Raw genomic sequence first — 16,067 nt, 5'->3', positions numbered from 1 at the left:
ATATACAAAGCCCTGGGTTCATTCCCATATTTCATAAAACGAAGCATGGTAGCCCACCCCTGTAATCTCAGCACTAAAGAAGTAGAGATAGGAGAATCAAATATTTATGGCCATCCTATGCTACATAGTATCCCAAATTTCTCAGGATCACACCCCTGAGCCACCAGCCAATCCAGTTTCAGTGCTAGGTAAAAGTGGGGGGCATTTGCTCAGGCCCTCACTGAAGCACAGACTGGGAAGGAACTTGGAAGCTTAGCGCCATCAGGAGTTGGCTTCATGGTAGGAAAAGAATGCATTGGGGAGCCTGGAAGGTTCCTGTGGCTGAGGCCTCCTGGAACCTCACTCACTCTCCTACCTGCTCACATTTACCTACCTTGCTTCAGGCTCAGCCTCAGGAGAGTGACATTGCGATGTTGATAAAGGGACTGACCCTTTTTCCAATCTGCTGGAAGCTCTTATCTACATGTAGGCAGCATGTATGAGGTCTTAGTTCTCCAAGGGGTTCTTGACTGACACAGGAAGTATTCAAGGGGAAAGTCTCCTTTGTTGGTTCTTAGATTCAAACTGTGGTTCCAATTCAGTCATATCTGAGCCTGCCCTGGGATGGGTCTTGATGTACAGACACGTCTTGGAGCCACCCAGTCTCTGGCTTTATATCTCGTCTGGGTGATGAGCTGGGCAGGTTACATGAAGGCCCCTGAAATAGTTGAGTTACAGAGAGGGAATCCAGTGATCCTTAATGCACTGACAGATGGATTACCCCAAGGTTTACATCACCTTGAAAATGGGAACCATCCCTTCTCAGTCCTAAATACCATTTACTGGATATTAGACAGGGACCAAACAACACTCACTATTAGATGCTTCTTGAAGGTAACATTTTGTATACAGTAGATAACAAATGAGGATTCAATATGAGAGTACTGTTTAAAACGCTTCATACAGAATATCTGCCCTATAATAGCCCTAGGTGCTGGTTCATCTTCACTGGCTACTTGTCTGGATTTAGAATCACCTACGAGACACACCTCTGAGCATGTGTGTGAGGGTGTTTCCTGAGAGCCTGAACTTACAAGGGAAGACACCCCTACCTGCTGCAAGATGTGAGTGGCGCCATCCACAGCCTGGGGCCCCAACTGAATGGAAGGAGAGAAGGGAGAACGGTGGCTGATCCCCACCATTCATCTTTCTCCGCTCTCTCAACTGCAGAAGCAGTGTGACCAGCTGCCGCACACTCCTGTCCCCATGGCCTGTATCTTCTCAAACATGAGCCAAAATCAGCCCTTCTGTTCTTTTGTTTTGTTTTAGCTTTTTGAGGTAGGGTCTCACTCTAGGTCAGGCTGACCTGGAATTCACTATGTAGTCTCAGGGTGGTCTCAAATTCAGGGCGATCCTCCTACCCGTGTTTCCCAAGTGCTAGGATTAAAGACATGCACCACCACGCCCAGCTATTAACCCTTTTTTTAAGAAAAGACATTTTCTTAATTTCTTAGAGAGAAAAGGCAGATAGAAAATGGGTGTGCCCGGACCTCCAGCCACTGCAAACAAATTCCAGATGCATGCACCACCTTGTACATCTGGCCTATGTGGGTCCTAGGGAAACAAACCTGGGACCTTAGTCTTCGCAGGCAAGCGCTTTAACCACTAAGCAATCCCTCCAGCCCCCAAGCCCTTCTTTAGGTTGCTTTTTTATATCAGGTATTTTGTTGCAGTAATAGGAAAAATGAACTAATATACCCTGGAAGGTCAATGCTATTGCAGTCCCTATTCTGCAGATGTTAAACTTGTGGCACGGGACAGGTAAGAAAGTTGCCCATGGTCATGTGACAGTAAGGGCGAGGGCCGAGATCCGGAGCCAGCGTCCGCCGCGTGCGTGTTCTCCCACCCGCCTTCCTCGCTCGATCTTCGTCAGCCCCGGGCGCTCAGGGCTGGCGCTCTCAGTTGCTCATGTGTTTCCATAGCCAATACCTAGTATTGGCTCTCACATGGTCCCTGGCAACACAGATTCACTCTAACTCGGCCACCCAGACTCGGCCCCAGCTTAGCTTCTAGTTTTCCCAAATGTACCCTCAAAGTCACTGCTGCTGCCGCGATTTTGTTTTGTTTCTGCACCCTGGAGACTGAACCCAGGACTTCACACATGCTGGACAACGCATCACACCCCCCAGCCTTTCTACTTTTCACTTTGAACCACTGTCTCACTGAGGTTAGCCTTGACCTCCTTCTGTAATCCAGGCTGCCCTTGAGCTTGCAGTCCTCTGCTTCAACCTCCCAGATGGCTGGGAGTGCGGGTGCACTAAGGCCAGCTCTGCGCTCCCGTTTCTCTCTCCTGGTCCCAGATGTGTCCGCCGTCCTCTGGGACAGGTACCTGTTGGGTTTGTTTCTCTGGAGGCTCTTTCCCTGTCTGCCCTCTAACCAAATGGACCACTCAGTGACGCGGGTGGCTGCTGTGTTCATTTGGCACTTGGCACAGTCAGCCTCTGGCTGCTGCTGTAAAACAAGAAGGGGTCATTTCCTTTGGGAGGGAGACAGCCCTGACTTTAGGTTACACATCGAGGGCCCTGTGGCTTTAAGCCTCAGCCTGCTCATCTAATGCGGTGCTTGCTAATAGCTCTGCTGCTAGGACTGAATAAGGTAATGGGTAATAGAGTCACACACCTGCCTGACAAGGGACAACAAAGGATGGTAGCAGTTGTTAGCATTGCTAATGACTCTTCCTAACTAGCCAAGAATTTGCATCCATCTTCTATGTCCCCTTAGAAAACAAATCCCAAAAGACCAAAACCTTTATCTTGAATCTCTGCTGTGAATCCGGAGGCCACTCAGCAGTCCTGCCTTCACACCTGGAGGGGCTGCTCTGGAGCAGGCACTGTGCAAGGTACCCTGGAGGTGCCGGGGAAGATGATACCTCGGTCTCTACTAGAGACAGACATCGGAGGGGCCAGCTATAGCTCTCAGTGCTCCCAGCCCCTAGCTTCCCCCTGGATGAGGGACTGGGGTGGGGGATAATGCAGTCACAGAGCAAAAAGGAGCCTCAGGACAAGGGCTTCTGTGGCAGATGCTTTGGACTCCCTGCCCTGCGTGGCAATGGCTAGGCTAGGCCTGCTGAGTAGGTTGAGGCAGGGGTGAGGTATGTGCTTCCTCTCTGGGTTAAGGATATGTTGGCTCTGATACTCTTTGGGGCTGCAAAGGGTCTGCACTTTGGGCTGTAATTCAGGTTGATGGGTCAATGGCTGGGGGAGGTGGGGAAAGGCAATTGAATGCTTCTGATGGGAAGCAGTCCCCACTGCCTGGACCAGTGGGCCCCTGCCAGCTCAGGTCCCTCTCTCCTGCCCTGGTGTCCAGGCCCTTCCACAACCGGGATTTAAGGCGTGCCTCTGTGGATGGGCCTCGGTGAGACAGAAAAGAGCCCCAGCAAAGGGAGATTTGACATAACGACTCTCCTAAAGTTGGAATTCCTGGTGGAGCCAGGTCCTCCTCTCTGTCCAGGAGTGAGCAGAGCCTGCCCTTGGGAAAGTATAGGATCTAGGCTGGAGTCTCAGGTCACCTCTGGAGTAAGTCTGGGGGCAGGGCATTTGGAGACCTTGGGGTCTGTATCTTAGCGGTACTGAGGAGGGGAACATGGTTAATAGGAAGCAGGTGAGGGGCTGCCTATGCCCAGCCTGGGGACAGGCCGGCTGGGATAGCCCAGTCAGTGGGAGGACCCATCAGCTCACAGATAATCCCAAGGAACAGGCTCTGGGATACCCATTCATATTCATTATGTGTGAAGTGGGCGGTTGTAAAGTTAGCTTTCTCTTCATTTAGCTGTCACTGGATAGAAAAATATGAGCTGTGGGCAGATGCACCTGGAAGGAAGCCAGTAGCTGGCCTCCGGCCTCCCTGTGCCCTCCCCACAGCAGGCCTCCCCCCACCAAGGTCTCCAGCCCCTGCCCTGAGCTTCACGGCCTCCACTGCTCTTGCTGACCTGAGGTCTCACCCCCTGCTTCAGCCTCCTTCGCTTGGGCTACACAGAGCCTCTCCACTTCCCTTCCTCCTTTGTTCTCTTTAAACTGAGAGAAGAACTCACAATTATTGGTTTACCAGTGCTGTTCTCTGGCATAGCACAATACCAGGCACGCAGCAGAACTTCAATAAACGTTTGCAGAACAAATCAACCTCTTTCTGCACTGCTCTTAACTTTTATACAGAAGGTGCAAAACTTTGTTGGTCATTCCTTGAGTAAAGAAACTTCTAGGGAGCCGGGCGTGGTGGCACACGCCTTTAATCTTGGGAGGCAGAGGTAGGAGGATCACTGTGAGTTCCAGGCCACCCTAAGACTACACAGTGAATTCCAGGTCCTGGAAAAATAAAAAAAAATAAAAAAAAGGAAGGAAGAAAAAAAGACTTCTAGGGCAGCAGGATGCACCCTGCAGATAGAGATGGGGAAACTCGTCCCCTTCCTGAGTGGGGGGTATAGGAGAGCCATCATAAGTAGCTGAGGGAGCCCCTCTCTGTCCTGACTTCCCTTCCTTCCTGCCAGTGTCAGGCCAGAGAAGAAAGAAGATGTTAGAAGCTAGAGAAGGGAAAAAGGCAGACACTGATTCCTCTGGGGAGGCATGCCCTTCACAATGACGTGGCTAGGAAATCCAACGGGATGGGGACTGGCTCCCAGCTCGGGAAATAAGCACAGCTCTGAAGTGTCTTTGTGTACTTGGGTTTCTCCCCGCCTGAAAGCTGAGGCATGGGGAGGGGGTGGCTGGCTTGGAGCTGAGTGGAATTCTGAGCAATGTGGTTGTGTTTACTGGGAGGGTGGGAGGGCCGGCCTGCATTTTTCCTGCCTTCCAGGCTTCAGAGATAAGGCAGAAAGTGGGGATGAAGGATAGAAGGGGTAATATTCTAAAACCACAAGAAAGAGTTCTGGTTTTTGTCTCTGCCCCACAGCTCAGACGGACTCTTGGGGCATCTGGGAGAAGACAAGTGCCCCACCCCCAGCACTTGGGGTCCCAACCCACAGGCACTTAGGGCCTCTGTGGGCTCTTTGCCCTTCTCTTCTGTCCATGGTCAGTTCAGCCGCAAATTTATTTCAGCTTTGTCACTCCCTTTTGCTCCCTCAAAATTCCCTGGCAAATGAGCCCAGCCTTAGAGCCTTCCAGAACCTGTCAAAACCAGAGACCTTAGGTGGGTGACAGGGCCAGAGATGGCATTAGTCATGAAGTCTCTGCAGCAGGCTCCCCTTTCTCCATAGGCCCCAGGATCCCTGCTAGCCCCTCAGAAGGGCTTAGCTAGCCTCTCAAGCCAACTCTAAAGAGACTATAGGCCATGCCCCAGGGATAGATAGTCACCTGCTATAAGGAACACCACCATGTTTATTACAATGCTGAGCAGCTCATTTAAAAACAACAACAAAAAGTATTTTTACAAAAGCTAGGGTCAGGATCCCAGGGGCTCAGAAACTAAAGAAATCTGTTTTATTCTGATTGGCATCCGACATGGTTTCTATGCTATTAGGGCCCTGGCCTGATCCCATGGAAGGAAATTCAAATCCATGGTGGTTTCGGGTGTAATTTCCACTCCTTCCCCCTGCTCCAGAGAAGCTGACTGCACAGCATGGTAGGAGGCTAGACACAGGCAGGATAAGGGAGCTTGGAGCAGGGAAGAAACTGCCAACGCCACCCTTGTATGACGCTAACCTTCACCTTCTAGGCTGGTCAGCTCAGATGCTGGGCACCTGACCCTGGTGGTAAGAAAGTGGAGATGAGGCCAATGCTACATGGCCATGGAAGACTGGCTCCCCAAGTTAGCGTCACAAAGAGTTCTTCCAGTTCAATCTGCATCCTTCTCCCATTTTCCTGAATTTCCAGAATGAGGAGCCAGTTAAACTACTTCAGTCAGAGAGATGATGCCTGGCCTTGGACAATGTCTCGAGGAAGCAGGGCACAGTGTCGCCCCCTGTGCAGCCCAGCCTTAGGGGACCCAGGTGGTGTCAGAAAGAGTCCTGCCTATTTCGCAGCCCTTTCAAAGCCCCGCCTGTTCTAAGAGAAAGACCCCGTAGCATTTTCCTGCTGGAGACTGAGTGCCCTAGCTGCTCTCCTGGGTCCTGGAACCACCCAGGGCACGGAGACAGGAGGGTGTGCTGTCTGGTGTGCAGGACGGGCGTGGGCCAGGAGCAGGTGTGAGCGGAGAGACGGGGGTGGACAGCTCAGTCCATGTCTGTGCCGCCCATCACGTGGTCCAGTTCAGCAGGCTGGGAGGCTCTTTGGGCTTCACCCTGAGAGAGACGAGGCTGGGAGACTTGTAGTCACCGTCTGGGGTGGGCTCAAAGCTGTGGCCCCCCAAGGCAGGAGGAAAGCCATGGATGGAATAGATGCTAGGGTGGGCTGCGGGGGAGGCTGGTACCCCCATGAAGCCAGCCACATTCCCATGGGAGTGGGAGTATGGAGACATACATGGAGAGGCGATGCCCTCTGGAGACACGAGGCAGGGGCCCCCTGGGCTCCCAGACCCTGGACTGGGCCACAGGGAGTTCTGCAGCTGAAAAGAGAGGGAAAAAGATGGTCCATGAGTTGTTTCAGGAGCTGCCTACCTTAGCCTGGTGGCTCTCCTGTTCTCCCTGAAGCCTCAGAAACTTTCTAGGAAATCTCAACTTGGCTCAGGGCCACACCTCCTACCACCACCACCGCTGGCATCCAGAAGGCCTGCCATGGTTCTTAAAATGAAACTTTCTCTGTGACTCTACTGTGCTCCACATGCATCTGAGGCAGTAAGTGCTCTGGTTCGCAGGGAAGTAGGTAAGTGATTCGATCACATCATGCATTGTCCCAAGGTTCCAGGAGGTGCATGACGTGTCACCAGTACAGAATGCATGTTTTCACTGGCAACCCGCAGCAGGCATGGGCAGGCCTTGACACAGGGGCTAGAGTCTCACCTGGGGGTGGCTGTCAGTGCGGGGCAGCACTGAGATGTCATAGGCCGCAGTGAAGGGGTTCCGTCCCTCCTGCATCTTTCCATAACGCTCACGCTTCCGCCACTTGGCTCTGCGATTTTGGAACCAGACCTAGGGACAATTGGAAGGACAGAGGAATGCTAAAGCAGCCCCAAAGAATGGAGCCTAGTGGGGAGAGTCCTCCTGCCACCCCCCCCCAGGTGCTGGCTCCAAGCTGGAGGATCCAAGTTACAGGAGCTTATAAATCCACAGTGTTCTCGGGGCCAGGGAGCTTGGGAACATGTTTGGGAGAAAGAACCAAAGCCCAAAGAGGGTTTACAAGCCCCAAGAGTTCCCGGCTACCAACTCACTGAAGCTGAGTGAGTCACTCTGATTTTTCCAGCCTGCCTGGGTCTTGTCAGGGTGTTGTGGGGACAGGGCCCAGTGGACCTCTGAGGCCCAGGACACCTCTTACATGTTCTGGTGCATGTTAGGTATTAGGGTACGGCCCTCTTGTTTTTTCCAGCTGACCTGCCTCGCAGCATTCAATGAATTGTAAAAGTATTCCCGTTCAGGTCATGGGCCTGTTTAAACTCTCAATGGCTCTCTCACTGGAGACCTTGGCCCAGAGCCCACGCCCTAACAAGGTCTGGCCCCTGGCCTCTCCACAGCCTGCCAAACAATCGTACTCAGTTCTTCCTAGTGGCTCCCAAACTCCTACCCAGCTCTGCTTTCAGACGCTGCAACAGTGCTCCTTCCTGCCTTTGTTTAGTTTTTTCTGGGCCACCTATCTCCCCAACCGGGAGATTCAGGCTGGGTGCCTCCTCTCGGTACCCATAATGCCCCGCCCTCTCTCAGTGTGCTCCCCACATTCTCTACCCACGCCTGGTTTGGGAACCTATCTTGCAACTGTTTATGACTTTTTGGTAGGTGGGGTGACTGTTGTGCACATGTGTGATAAATTTACTTGGTATATGCCTAGTACTGTTATATTTATTCATACTGGCGTATGTGGTTTATTTCTGTCATTTGATAAACATATTTCTGTGTGTCCAGGATCTGGTACTATCAAAACCAAATCAAGTTGGGTGTGACGATACATGCTTCTAATCCCAGCATCTGGAGGTGGATACAGGAGGATTGAGAGTTCAAGGTCATTCTTGGTTGGCTATCTAGACTACATAAGACCTTATTTCAAAAAACAAACAACAATACAAAAACCAACCAGTTTTCCAGGGATCTAGTTGGAAGTAGTAACAGAAAAAGCTCTCAATCTCTCTCCCTCTCCTTTCCCTCTAAAAACAAACTACTTTGGCTATGACAGGAATTCCAACAGCCTTCACATTTCCCTCCTCATCGTCACCCCTATGCACACAGGCACGTAAGCAGCTGATAGAGACAGGGTCTGCACGTATTGCTATTCCTGAACCACTGGTTATGGGGTTGCTGGGACCCCAGAACAGGCCTGGCCAAGGTCAGAGAAGGCCACCTGCATGATCAACAGCCTGCATTTCCTTTCTTTGCCTTCCCTCCTTTAAAGAAGCCTTTATTGGTAATTACTTCCCTGACCCAAGTCATCTTTCCCAGGAGTACCCACTGTGGCCCTCTCCCTGGACTTTGGACCTGGTCTCTGCATTGTCCATGCATGGTCTAGGTTTATTCCTCTCCACGGGTGAGGTTTATGTTGGTCATGCTCCTAATAGAGAAAATTCCCCTATGCTAGTGCTCCAGTACTTGGGAAAGCTCTGGGGGAAGGGGGAAATCTTAGAAAGCTGTTCTGGATGCCACCTGGGAGGAACAGGGAAGAAGGAGAATTCAGCAGAGAGGCAACAGCCTAAGCTCTTCTGGTGTTGTGTTGGATCTGGCTGTCAAGCTGTCTCTGCTCAAAGGTGGCTGGCCTCTATACACTAACCTGCTGGGTTCCATACACTATCAGAGATGACCTACATCCTGGTACTTTCTCAGTGACTCTGGCAGGGACCCATGCTGGGTGAGTAAGCAAGAGCTGTGCACCTACTCAGTATCCCACTTGGTAAGAGAAGTAAGACTATGGTAGGACAGTATCCTCCTCACCTTCCATAACCCCAAACCTACCCACCCAGTGCCTCCTGCCTGCTGTCAGGGAGCCTGCGCTGAGGAAGCACGCTCTCTGAGAGCAAGACCACAAATAACCAGCCTTCCTCCTCGACCAGAGTCATACCAAAACTCCCCCCATCCCAACCCTACTTGCCATCTTCATGTTTTCTGTCACTTCGGACATAACGACATTCTTGGACATGGACCTTCCTTATTTCTCTTTTTCTCCTTCCCCCTTTCCAGTGCTAATCCACCTCCCCCCCCCCCTTTCCCAAAGAAAGAGTTCTCTACTATGTGAAGGTGGTGCCCATAGCTCCACCTAGAAATCCCTGGGGCCTGGTCTCTACAGGGAAGAGTTCGTCAAGGCATGAACGAGCTGATAGCCAAGTTCTCGGAGCTAGGGTCTGGGCGCTGCCAAGGCTGAAGGTTGCTGGCTCTTGATGGTTTTGACACACCTGTCAGGACCCTTTCTGCTCTGGGCGGTCACCTCGGACCATCAGTGGTAAGTGTTTAGCACTCTGCTTCTTCCAAAATGCTGCCACATCTGTGACGCTCAAGGAACTTCCTAATTTGCTAAGATTATTTATTTTCTTTTCTGTAGGTGGGAATCGACATATTTGATGACATGCCCCAAACCATTTGGCAAGCTAGAGCCAAAGGACTCACAGACAGTCCTTTTTACTCCAAGACACCGTAAGCCCAAGCCTATCTGTCAGCCTTAATGTGGATGGGAAAGTCTGTGGCCTTAGCAGAGTTAGTTGGACAGGAACGGTGGACGGAGTTGGGGGTAACTCTGTGAGGCGCTAGGACCCCCACCTCTCTCAGCCCTTGCTTGGTCCGGACCATGGTCTGAGTGGTCACAGCAGCCAGAGAAGCCGGTACCCAGCATGCCCTCACCTGTACCCGGGCCTCAGTCAGGTCTGTGCGCAGGGCCAGCTGCTCCCGAGCGTACACATCCGGGTAGTGGGTTTTCTGGAAGACTTTCTCCAGCTCCTCCAGCTGGAACGTGCTGAAGGTCGTGCGGTTACGGCGCTTCTTGCTCTTATTCTTGGCCAACTCCATGGAGTCCGAGAGTCCCGGAGAAAGGGGGACACGCAGATTGGCAAGGCAGGGGCTGGGGGAGCCTTGCACGTTAGAGGGCCCGTCTCTGGGCCCCCCTCGACAGTCCACAGGCAGCTGGGGGAAGCTGGCAACTTTGGAGGCCTTCTCCTCTGCTGCAAAGGAAAACACAAAAAGGAGGATGAAAAGAGAACAGGGGGTTTTGTGGGTGGAATGGAGGGAGGGAAAGAGCATTGACGCTTCAGTCTCCGCCTTCCCCTTCCTTTCCCCCTGGCAGCCACCCTCCCTGGGAGCCTGGCATTCAGAGGCCTGCCTGTTGAGCCTCGAGCTGGGGAGGGGGCCCTGGGGAACCATGTGCTCTGTGGTCTGGGTGGATCTGCCGGGCCAGAGGGGGGCATCATTTCGGGGAAGTGCTCTGTGGTGGTGTGTCCCACAGGGTGTGGAGGTGCCAGGATTGGCGCCACAACAGGGACCGCCACCCTGGCAGGGCCAAGAATGGGGGTGGGGCGGGTGAAGATGGGGCGGGTGACATCTCCCACTCCTATTAGAGCTCTCTTGTTCCTACTCTGCTGGCCTTGGCTGCTAGTCTCTTACGCTCATGCCTACTACAGGGCCAGACAGGCTATGGACACATAGTCACAGGCCACCTTGGGCTGGTCTCGTTGTGCCTCTTTTTCTTTTTCTTTTTCTTATTGGTTTTTCAAGGTAGGGTCTCACTCTGGCCCAGGCTGACCTGGAATTCACTCTGCATTCTCAGGGTGGCTTCCGACTCATTGTGATTCTCCTATCTCTCCCTCCCAAATGCTGGGATTAAAGGTGTGCACCACCATGCCCGGTCTCTTTTTCCTATCTCTAAGTCTCAGGTTAGTATCAAGAACCCCAGCTCTGGGCTTTTTAAGGGCAAATTGAGACCAGAGGGATTCCATAGGAATTTCCCATCTCCATTAGTCCTAAAGTTGTGATGTCTGGATAAGAAATTAAACTCTAGCATAGAAAAGTAGACTCCAGTAGACTGTGCTTGGGAGGACACATGGGGGACCAGTGTCACGGTGGCACACAGTCACCTCTCCTCATCATTCTCAGCACCTGCCCCCCACTTCTCAGAAGTTTCTGATTGCCCCCATCACCCATGATTAACAAGCAGGGAGCCCTCCATTGCAGCCTGGAAACCTTTCCCAAGAGCCCCACTCTGACGTACTCTTACTCAGAAAGCTTGGCGGAGCCCCACCTACAGGGCATGATGAAAAATAGGTCACCCTAATCGCGCCCGCCCTCTCCCTCTGGCAAGGACCCCCAGCAGTGTCCCTATGAAATCCCTCCTCAATAGTCCATGGAGATGGCAGCCACTCCACAAAGACGCCCCACTGACTCACAGGGCCCGTTCCCTGGCCTTGGGCCCATCTCCAGTGGAGGCCCAGCTAGCTGGCACCAAGAGACAGTTTCTTCTTGGGGACTTAATGTAGAGATCACAGCTGTGTGGGGAGGGGACAGTGTGCAGCCAGAGAGATGGCCTTTTCAAGATGTGGGTCCAATGAGTCCCTCTCTGGAGGACAATTTGGGTTTAGGTCCTTCTTAGCTGGAAAGTGATCATTGACCTCCCCAGACCACCCAGGCTGTGCAATAAGCTCCCCATGTGTGTCCTGGAGGCTCAGCACAATCAGACAGGGCCTGGCCTGTGGCTACACCCAGCTTACAGCCATGGCCCAGGCACCAGTTCTCCTTCACAACTCACAGGCCACTTAGGACAGGAACTGCTCCAATCTGTGCCTTCCATTCTTGGCCAGTACATTTTGATTCCAGTAGTCCCATTTGCTAGGAAGGGGAAGTCAAGGAAGTCTGACCAAATACAATGGTCAGGGAGAGCAGAGAGCTTGGAAGAGGTCACCCCGAGGATGGCAGGCCCTCCCTCAAACTGGCTACAGAGGGCAGGGTCTGGATGTCTTGGGTTCTCAGAGAGGCTGTGCTGGACTCCAAACAGAAATGGGGTTGAAGGAACGCAGGATGGGGTCTTGGGGAATATTACCCATACCACAGAGTGCTCCCTGAAGCCCAGGGACTTGCTCTCTGCCTCCTGCACCCTAATGTGGAGTCTGACCCATAGAACATGCCCAGAGGGATAACTGGATGGGGCAGGTGGCTGTGACTTGCTCTCCTGGCCTTGAACTACCCAACTGATAAGGCCAAGGAATGAAAGCAGGCCCCCTCCTCCCTGCCCCAGGATTTTTCAGAGCAGCTCTCTCTCCCACAGAGGGTCTTTCTGGAGGATTCCAAGGGATCCTCAGTGTTGCTTCTCTGGAGACAGAGCCACTGTTCAGAGAACCCTGAGCAGCTTTCGAGGTGCAAGGTTAAGGACAGAAAGAGGATACAGAGATATGAAGGGCAGAATCAAGGAAAGGGGCCCCTAGAGCCGGAAGCCAGCAGTTTCAGTGGAAGGTTGCTCTGTTAAGGAGGGTACATCTGAAGTGTGAACAGCTGTCACCACACCCGGTCCCACCAGTGTCCCAGGGTGGGCACTCATGTTGGTCACTGGGAGCCCGAAGCTAAGTGCAGGATGTCTTGGGCCTGCACCTCTGCCACACGGGCACAGCACACAGCAACAATGGGTCTGGAGTGACAGCCAGGACTGGGACTTTGAATGAACCCTTCGGGGCTTAGACCAGTTCATTGCTGCTGCAGAATGAAGCATTCAGGTTTCACCTTCAGGCTTCTTCCTAGCCCTGCACCCTACTGCTTACTGTAGCCACTCTCGGGTCACTAAGTGAGCTCCAGAGTTCTCTGGGCTTCTGAACCTCTGGCCACAGCTCTAAGTGGAAGACCTGCAGCCAGTGTGGATGTGAGCGCGGTGCGCTGGACCCCAGCGCCCTGCGGTGCTCCTTAGGGTTTCTTAGCCGTGGCTTAAAGGCTCAGGTAGGGACTTTAACGACCAAGTCTTCTGGGGCTCAGGATCTCAGATGTGGGGGACAAGAGTCGTTTCCAGAACGCTCGGTCCGAGGTCAGGGAGCTAGGCTAGGGAGGACAAACCGCCGAGGGAGCAGGAAGTAGCCCCAGGTACTTCCCCAGATCTCAAAGCTGACCCAGGGAGGGCGCGGGTGGCTGGAGAGGGTGGGACGCGCCCGCGTCCAAATGCAGGTTGGAGGCTCTCTGAGAAGAAGCGCGCGCGGTTCTCCCGGTTCCTGAGCGCAACCGTCGGCTCTCAGCCGCGACCCCAGAGCAGACCGGGTGCCGCTGCGCGCTCGCTGGTCTGAACTGGACTCGCTCCGAGCCCGCTATTTGAAAGGCAGGGATTTTAGGCGGGTTCCGCTCTCGCTCCACACGTCTCACCAAGTACACTGCCGTGACCCGAGCACCCGAGGGCTGTCCCTCCCCTGGAAACCCGACAAGGTCCGAAGAGCTGACCCAGGCTGTGCGGGGCGGCGGGCGCGCGGTGGCCCGGAGCTCGGTCCGCGCTCCGCTCGTGTTCCTGCGACTCCCTTGCGTCTGTCCGTCCGTCCGTTCGGTCTGTCCTCAGGTTCAACTTGAACCATTCCTTTTCCTGTCCCTATTTTGTGGTGCTCTATTCTTCTGCGAAGTCCCTGTTTCTTTCGTTTGTTTCGTACGTCCTCTTCCTCTCCGTCCTATTCTTCCCTACGTACCCGCTTCCTTCGATCTTCGTTGGCTTCTGATTTTTTTTTCGTTAGTTCATTATTTTCTTCTGTCCCTCTCTTTCTCTCTCTCTCCTTTCTCTCGTGGTCGCCATCCTCCTCCGCTGTTTTGTGCAATTCCTTCCTCTCCCTTCTTGGCTATCGGTTATGTTGTTAGGGTTTCTCTCTCCGCATTTCGTTGTCGCTGTCACCCTCGCCATCGGATCCCAGGATGGCCGGCTTGCCTGGTTCTCAGCATTGCATTCAGCCCCGGGCCTGTCTAGTCACAGGGGTGAGTCGATGCAGGATGCCTCGTAGCCGGTGAGGGCACTGGCCCGTCGTGGAGTGGCTACTGCCGGCTGCGGCCAGCTGGCCCGGTCTGGTACCTGTCCCTCGCGGTGCTCTGCGCGCTGCGCGGGCCCGCCGCCCGCCGTCTGGCAGGGATCAGAGGAGCCAGGCCAACTGCTTCTCATTAAGTCCCAACTGTGGTTTTTATCAGGAAAGCCTCTTTGAAAGGGCATTAGACACGAAGCTCCGCGGACTCGCGCTCATTTCCTCCGCTGACCCCCACACGGTCTCCCCGCCCTCCCCTTGCACACTCCCATCGCCCGCCCGCACCGAGCGAAGGCCCGAGCTACCGAGCCACTCCACGGAGGCCGGCGAGACGCTGGGGCCCGGCGGGCTGGGCGGATCTCGCGTGTGTGTGTGTGTGTGTGTGTTGGGTGTATTCGGCTTTCGGTTCGGCTGCGAAACGTGGATGGAGTGGGCGTGGGCGCTGAGATCCCTGTGGGTCAGCGGATGCAGCGCGCGTCGGATCGGATCGGTCAGCTAGGCCTGGGGCTGGTGTTGTCGGGGGCGCGTTCGGGGCTGGGGGTGATAGTTAGGGTACAGCTCGCCTTTAGCACACAGGAGGCACCGACCCTGGTCTAGTAACCGGAGGCGCCCCAGGATTTAGACCTGCCCAGGGCTGCTAGCGGGGGACCATCGGGCGCTGGGACGCCAACACTGCACGGAGGGCGACCGTCACCGTGCCTAAGCACGGGCGAAGCCAGGTTAGTCTGAGAAATAAGAACACCGTTATCTGGTCTTGAGGCTGGGGAGCCAGCCACGGTCACCCCTGGTGTCAGGCCAGCGCCGCTCCCGCGGAGGCCGGGGCGGCGGCGCAGAGGTGAGTGGGGCCAGGCCGCAATCCACGGAGTCCGGCTTGGCCACTGTATGTAAGTGGAGACCCAGGCTCTGCACCCCTAATGGGCGCCAGACACAAAAGCCAAACGCTTCTCTCGTAGCGTCGGGGCCCAGCGAGGCTCCCAGGCCCGTGGCCCAGTCGGGGATTTCTGGGGTCTGCGGCAGCTGCGGCCCAATTCCGGTGGAGGCATGACCTCTCCTTCCCGGTTCGGTGTCCTTGGGGGCCGCCCGGGGCCCCGCGATGTCGCTGCTGCACCCTCCCTCGACCTCCCACCTCCCGTTCCCGCCGCCGCCGGGGGTCACGGGTGGGTGGCTCTGCCTTCCACACCAGCCCGGCCTTTGCCTGGCCGAAGGAGGGGATGGGAAGGGCGAGGTGGGCAGAAAGTTGCTAAAGCGATGGAGAGGGGAGAGAGAAGCGGGGAGGCCGGGGTGCCCCGGGGGTGGGAGAGGACCTAGGGTCCGGCCGCCCGCCGCGCCGCGCCGCGTTACCTTCCGCGGGGCCCTCGTAGAAGCGGCCGCCGTTGAGCGCCGGGCCGGGCCCGAGGTCGTGCAGGTACTTGGCGGGCGGCTTGGCGGGCTCCGGGAGGTAGGGTTCCAGGGGCCCGCAGGCCGGGAAGCGGGCGAGCCGCGGGCCGCGGGGTGGCGCGGGGTGCAGGTGAGGCGCCGAGTCGGGAGTTCCCCGGGGTCCCGCAGGCTCGTCGCCCGCGGCCGCGTAGGGGCCGGCGGTCGGCCCCAGGGCGAAGGACGCGCAGCGCTCGGGGTCCATGGCCGGCTCCGGGCGCACAGGCCGCCGGGGCTCCGGGGCTCGCGCGGCCTGCGAGCGCCCGCCGAGGGGGAGGGACCTGGGCTCGGGGGCGCGGAGCCCCCGGGAGCGGCGCGCGCCGCGGGGGGTTGGGGGGGCAGGAGAGGGGGCCGCGCCTCTGACTTAATGCTGGAACCATCCACGTCACGTGCGGCCCCGCTCAGGTTAACCCCTGGGAGACCAGGAACACCCCCACCTCCCCTGGATTCACCCCAGTGTCCCAGAGAGTTGGAGAGGAGGAAGACGGCTCCCTTTGGAGGGCAGGATCCCTTTTGTCTACCCATAAGGGTGAGTGCCCGGCTCAGAGCTGCGCCCTGGATCCTAATGCCGATTTTAGCGGCTTTTGCCCCTGAAGAGAGGAGGCAAGTGTGGTAGCACCCCCACCCCCCTTCCCCACAGCAAACTCTTCCAGGCCTGATCT

At 55.3% G+C, this 16,067-nt stretch overlaps 1 protein-coding gene across 1 annotated transcript; it reads right to left on the bottom strand.

Annotated features, from left to right (window-relative positions):
• Window positions 1-5,480: 5,480 nt before the first annotated feature.
• Alx3 (ALX homeobox 3) lies at window positions 5,481-15,610 on the bottom strand. Its single transcript, XM_004658913.3, has 4 exons — window positions 15,334-15,610; window positions 9,878-10,194; window positions 6,908-7,036; window positions 5,481-6,513 (listed from the first exon to the last, which is right to left on the bottom strand). Exons 1-4 carry the CDS (start codon window positions 15,608-15,610, stop codon window positions 6,205-6,207), a joined length of 1,032 nt encoding a protein of 343 aa, XP_004658970.2. The 3' UTR covers window positions 5,481-6,204.
• Window positions 15,611-16,067: the final 457 nt, after the last annotated feature.

Source organism: Jaculus jaculus, chromosome 19, assembly GCF_020740685.1.
Source record: "Jaculus jaculus isolate mJacJac1 chromosome 19, mJacJac1.mat.Y.cur, whole genome shotgun sequence".
Taxonomy (NCBI): Eukaryota; Metazoa; Chordata; class Mammalia; order Rodentia; family Dipodidae; genus Jaculus; species Jaculus jaculus.
The sequence above is the reverse complement of the archived record's forward strand: the minus strand, read 5'-3'. Positions and strand labels throughout refer to the sequence as shown.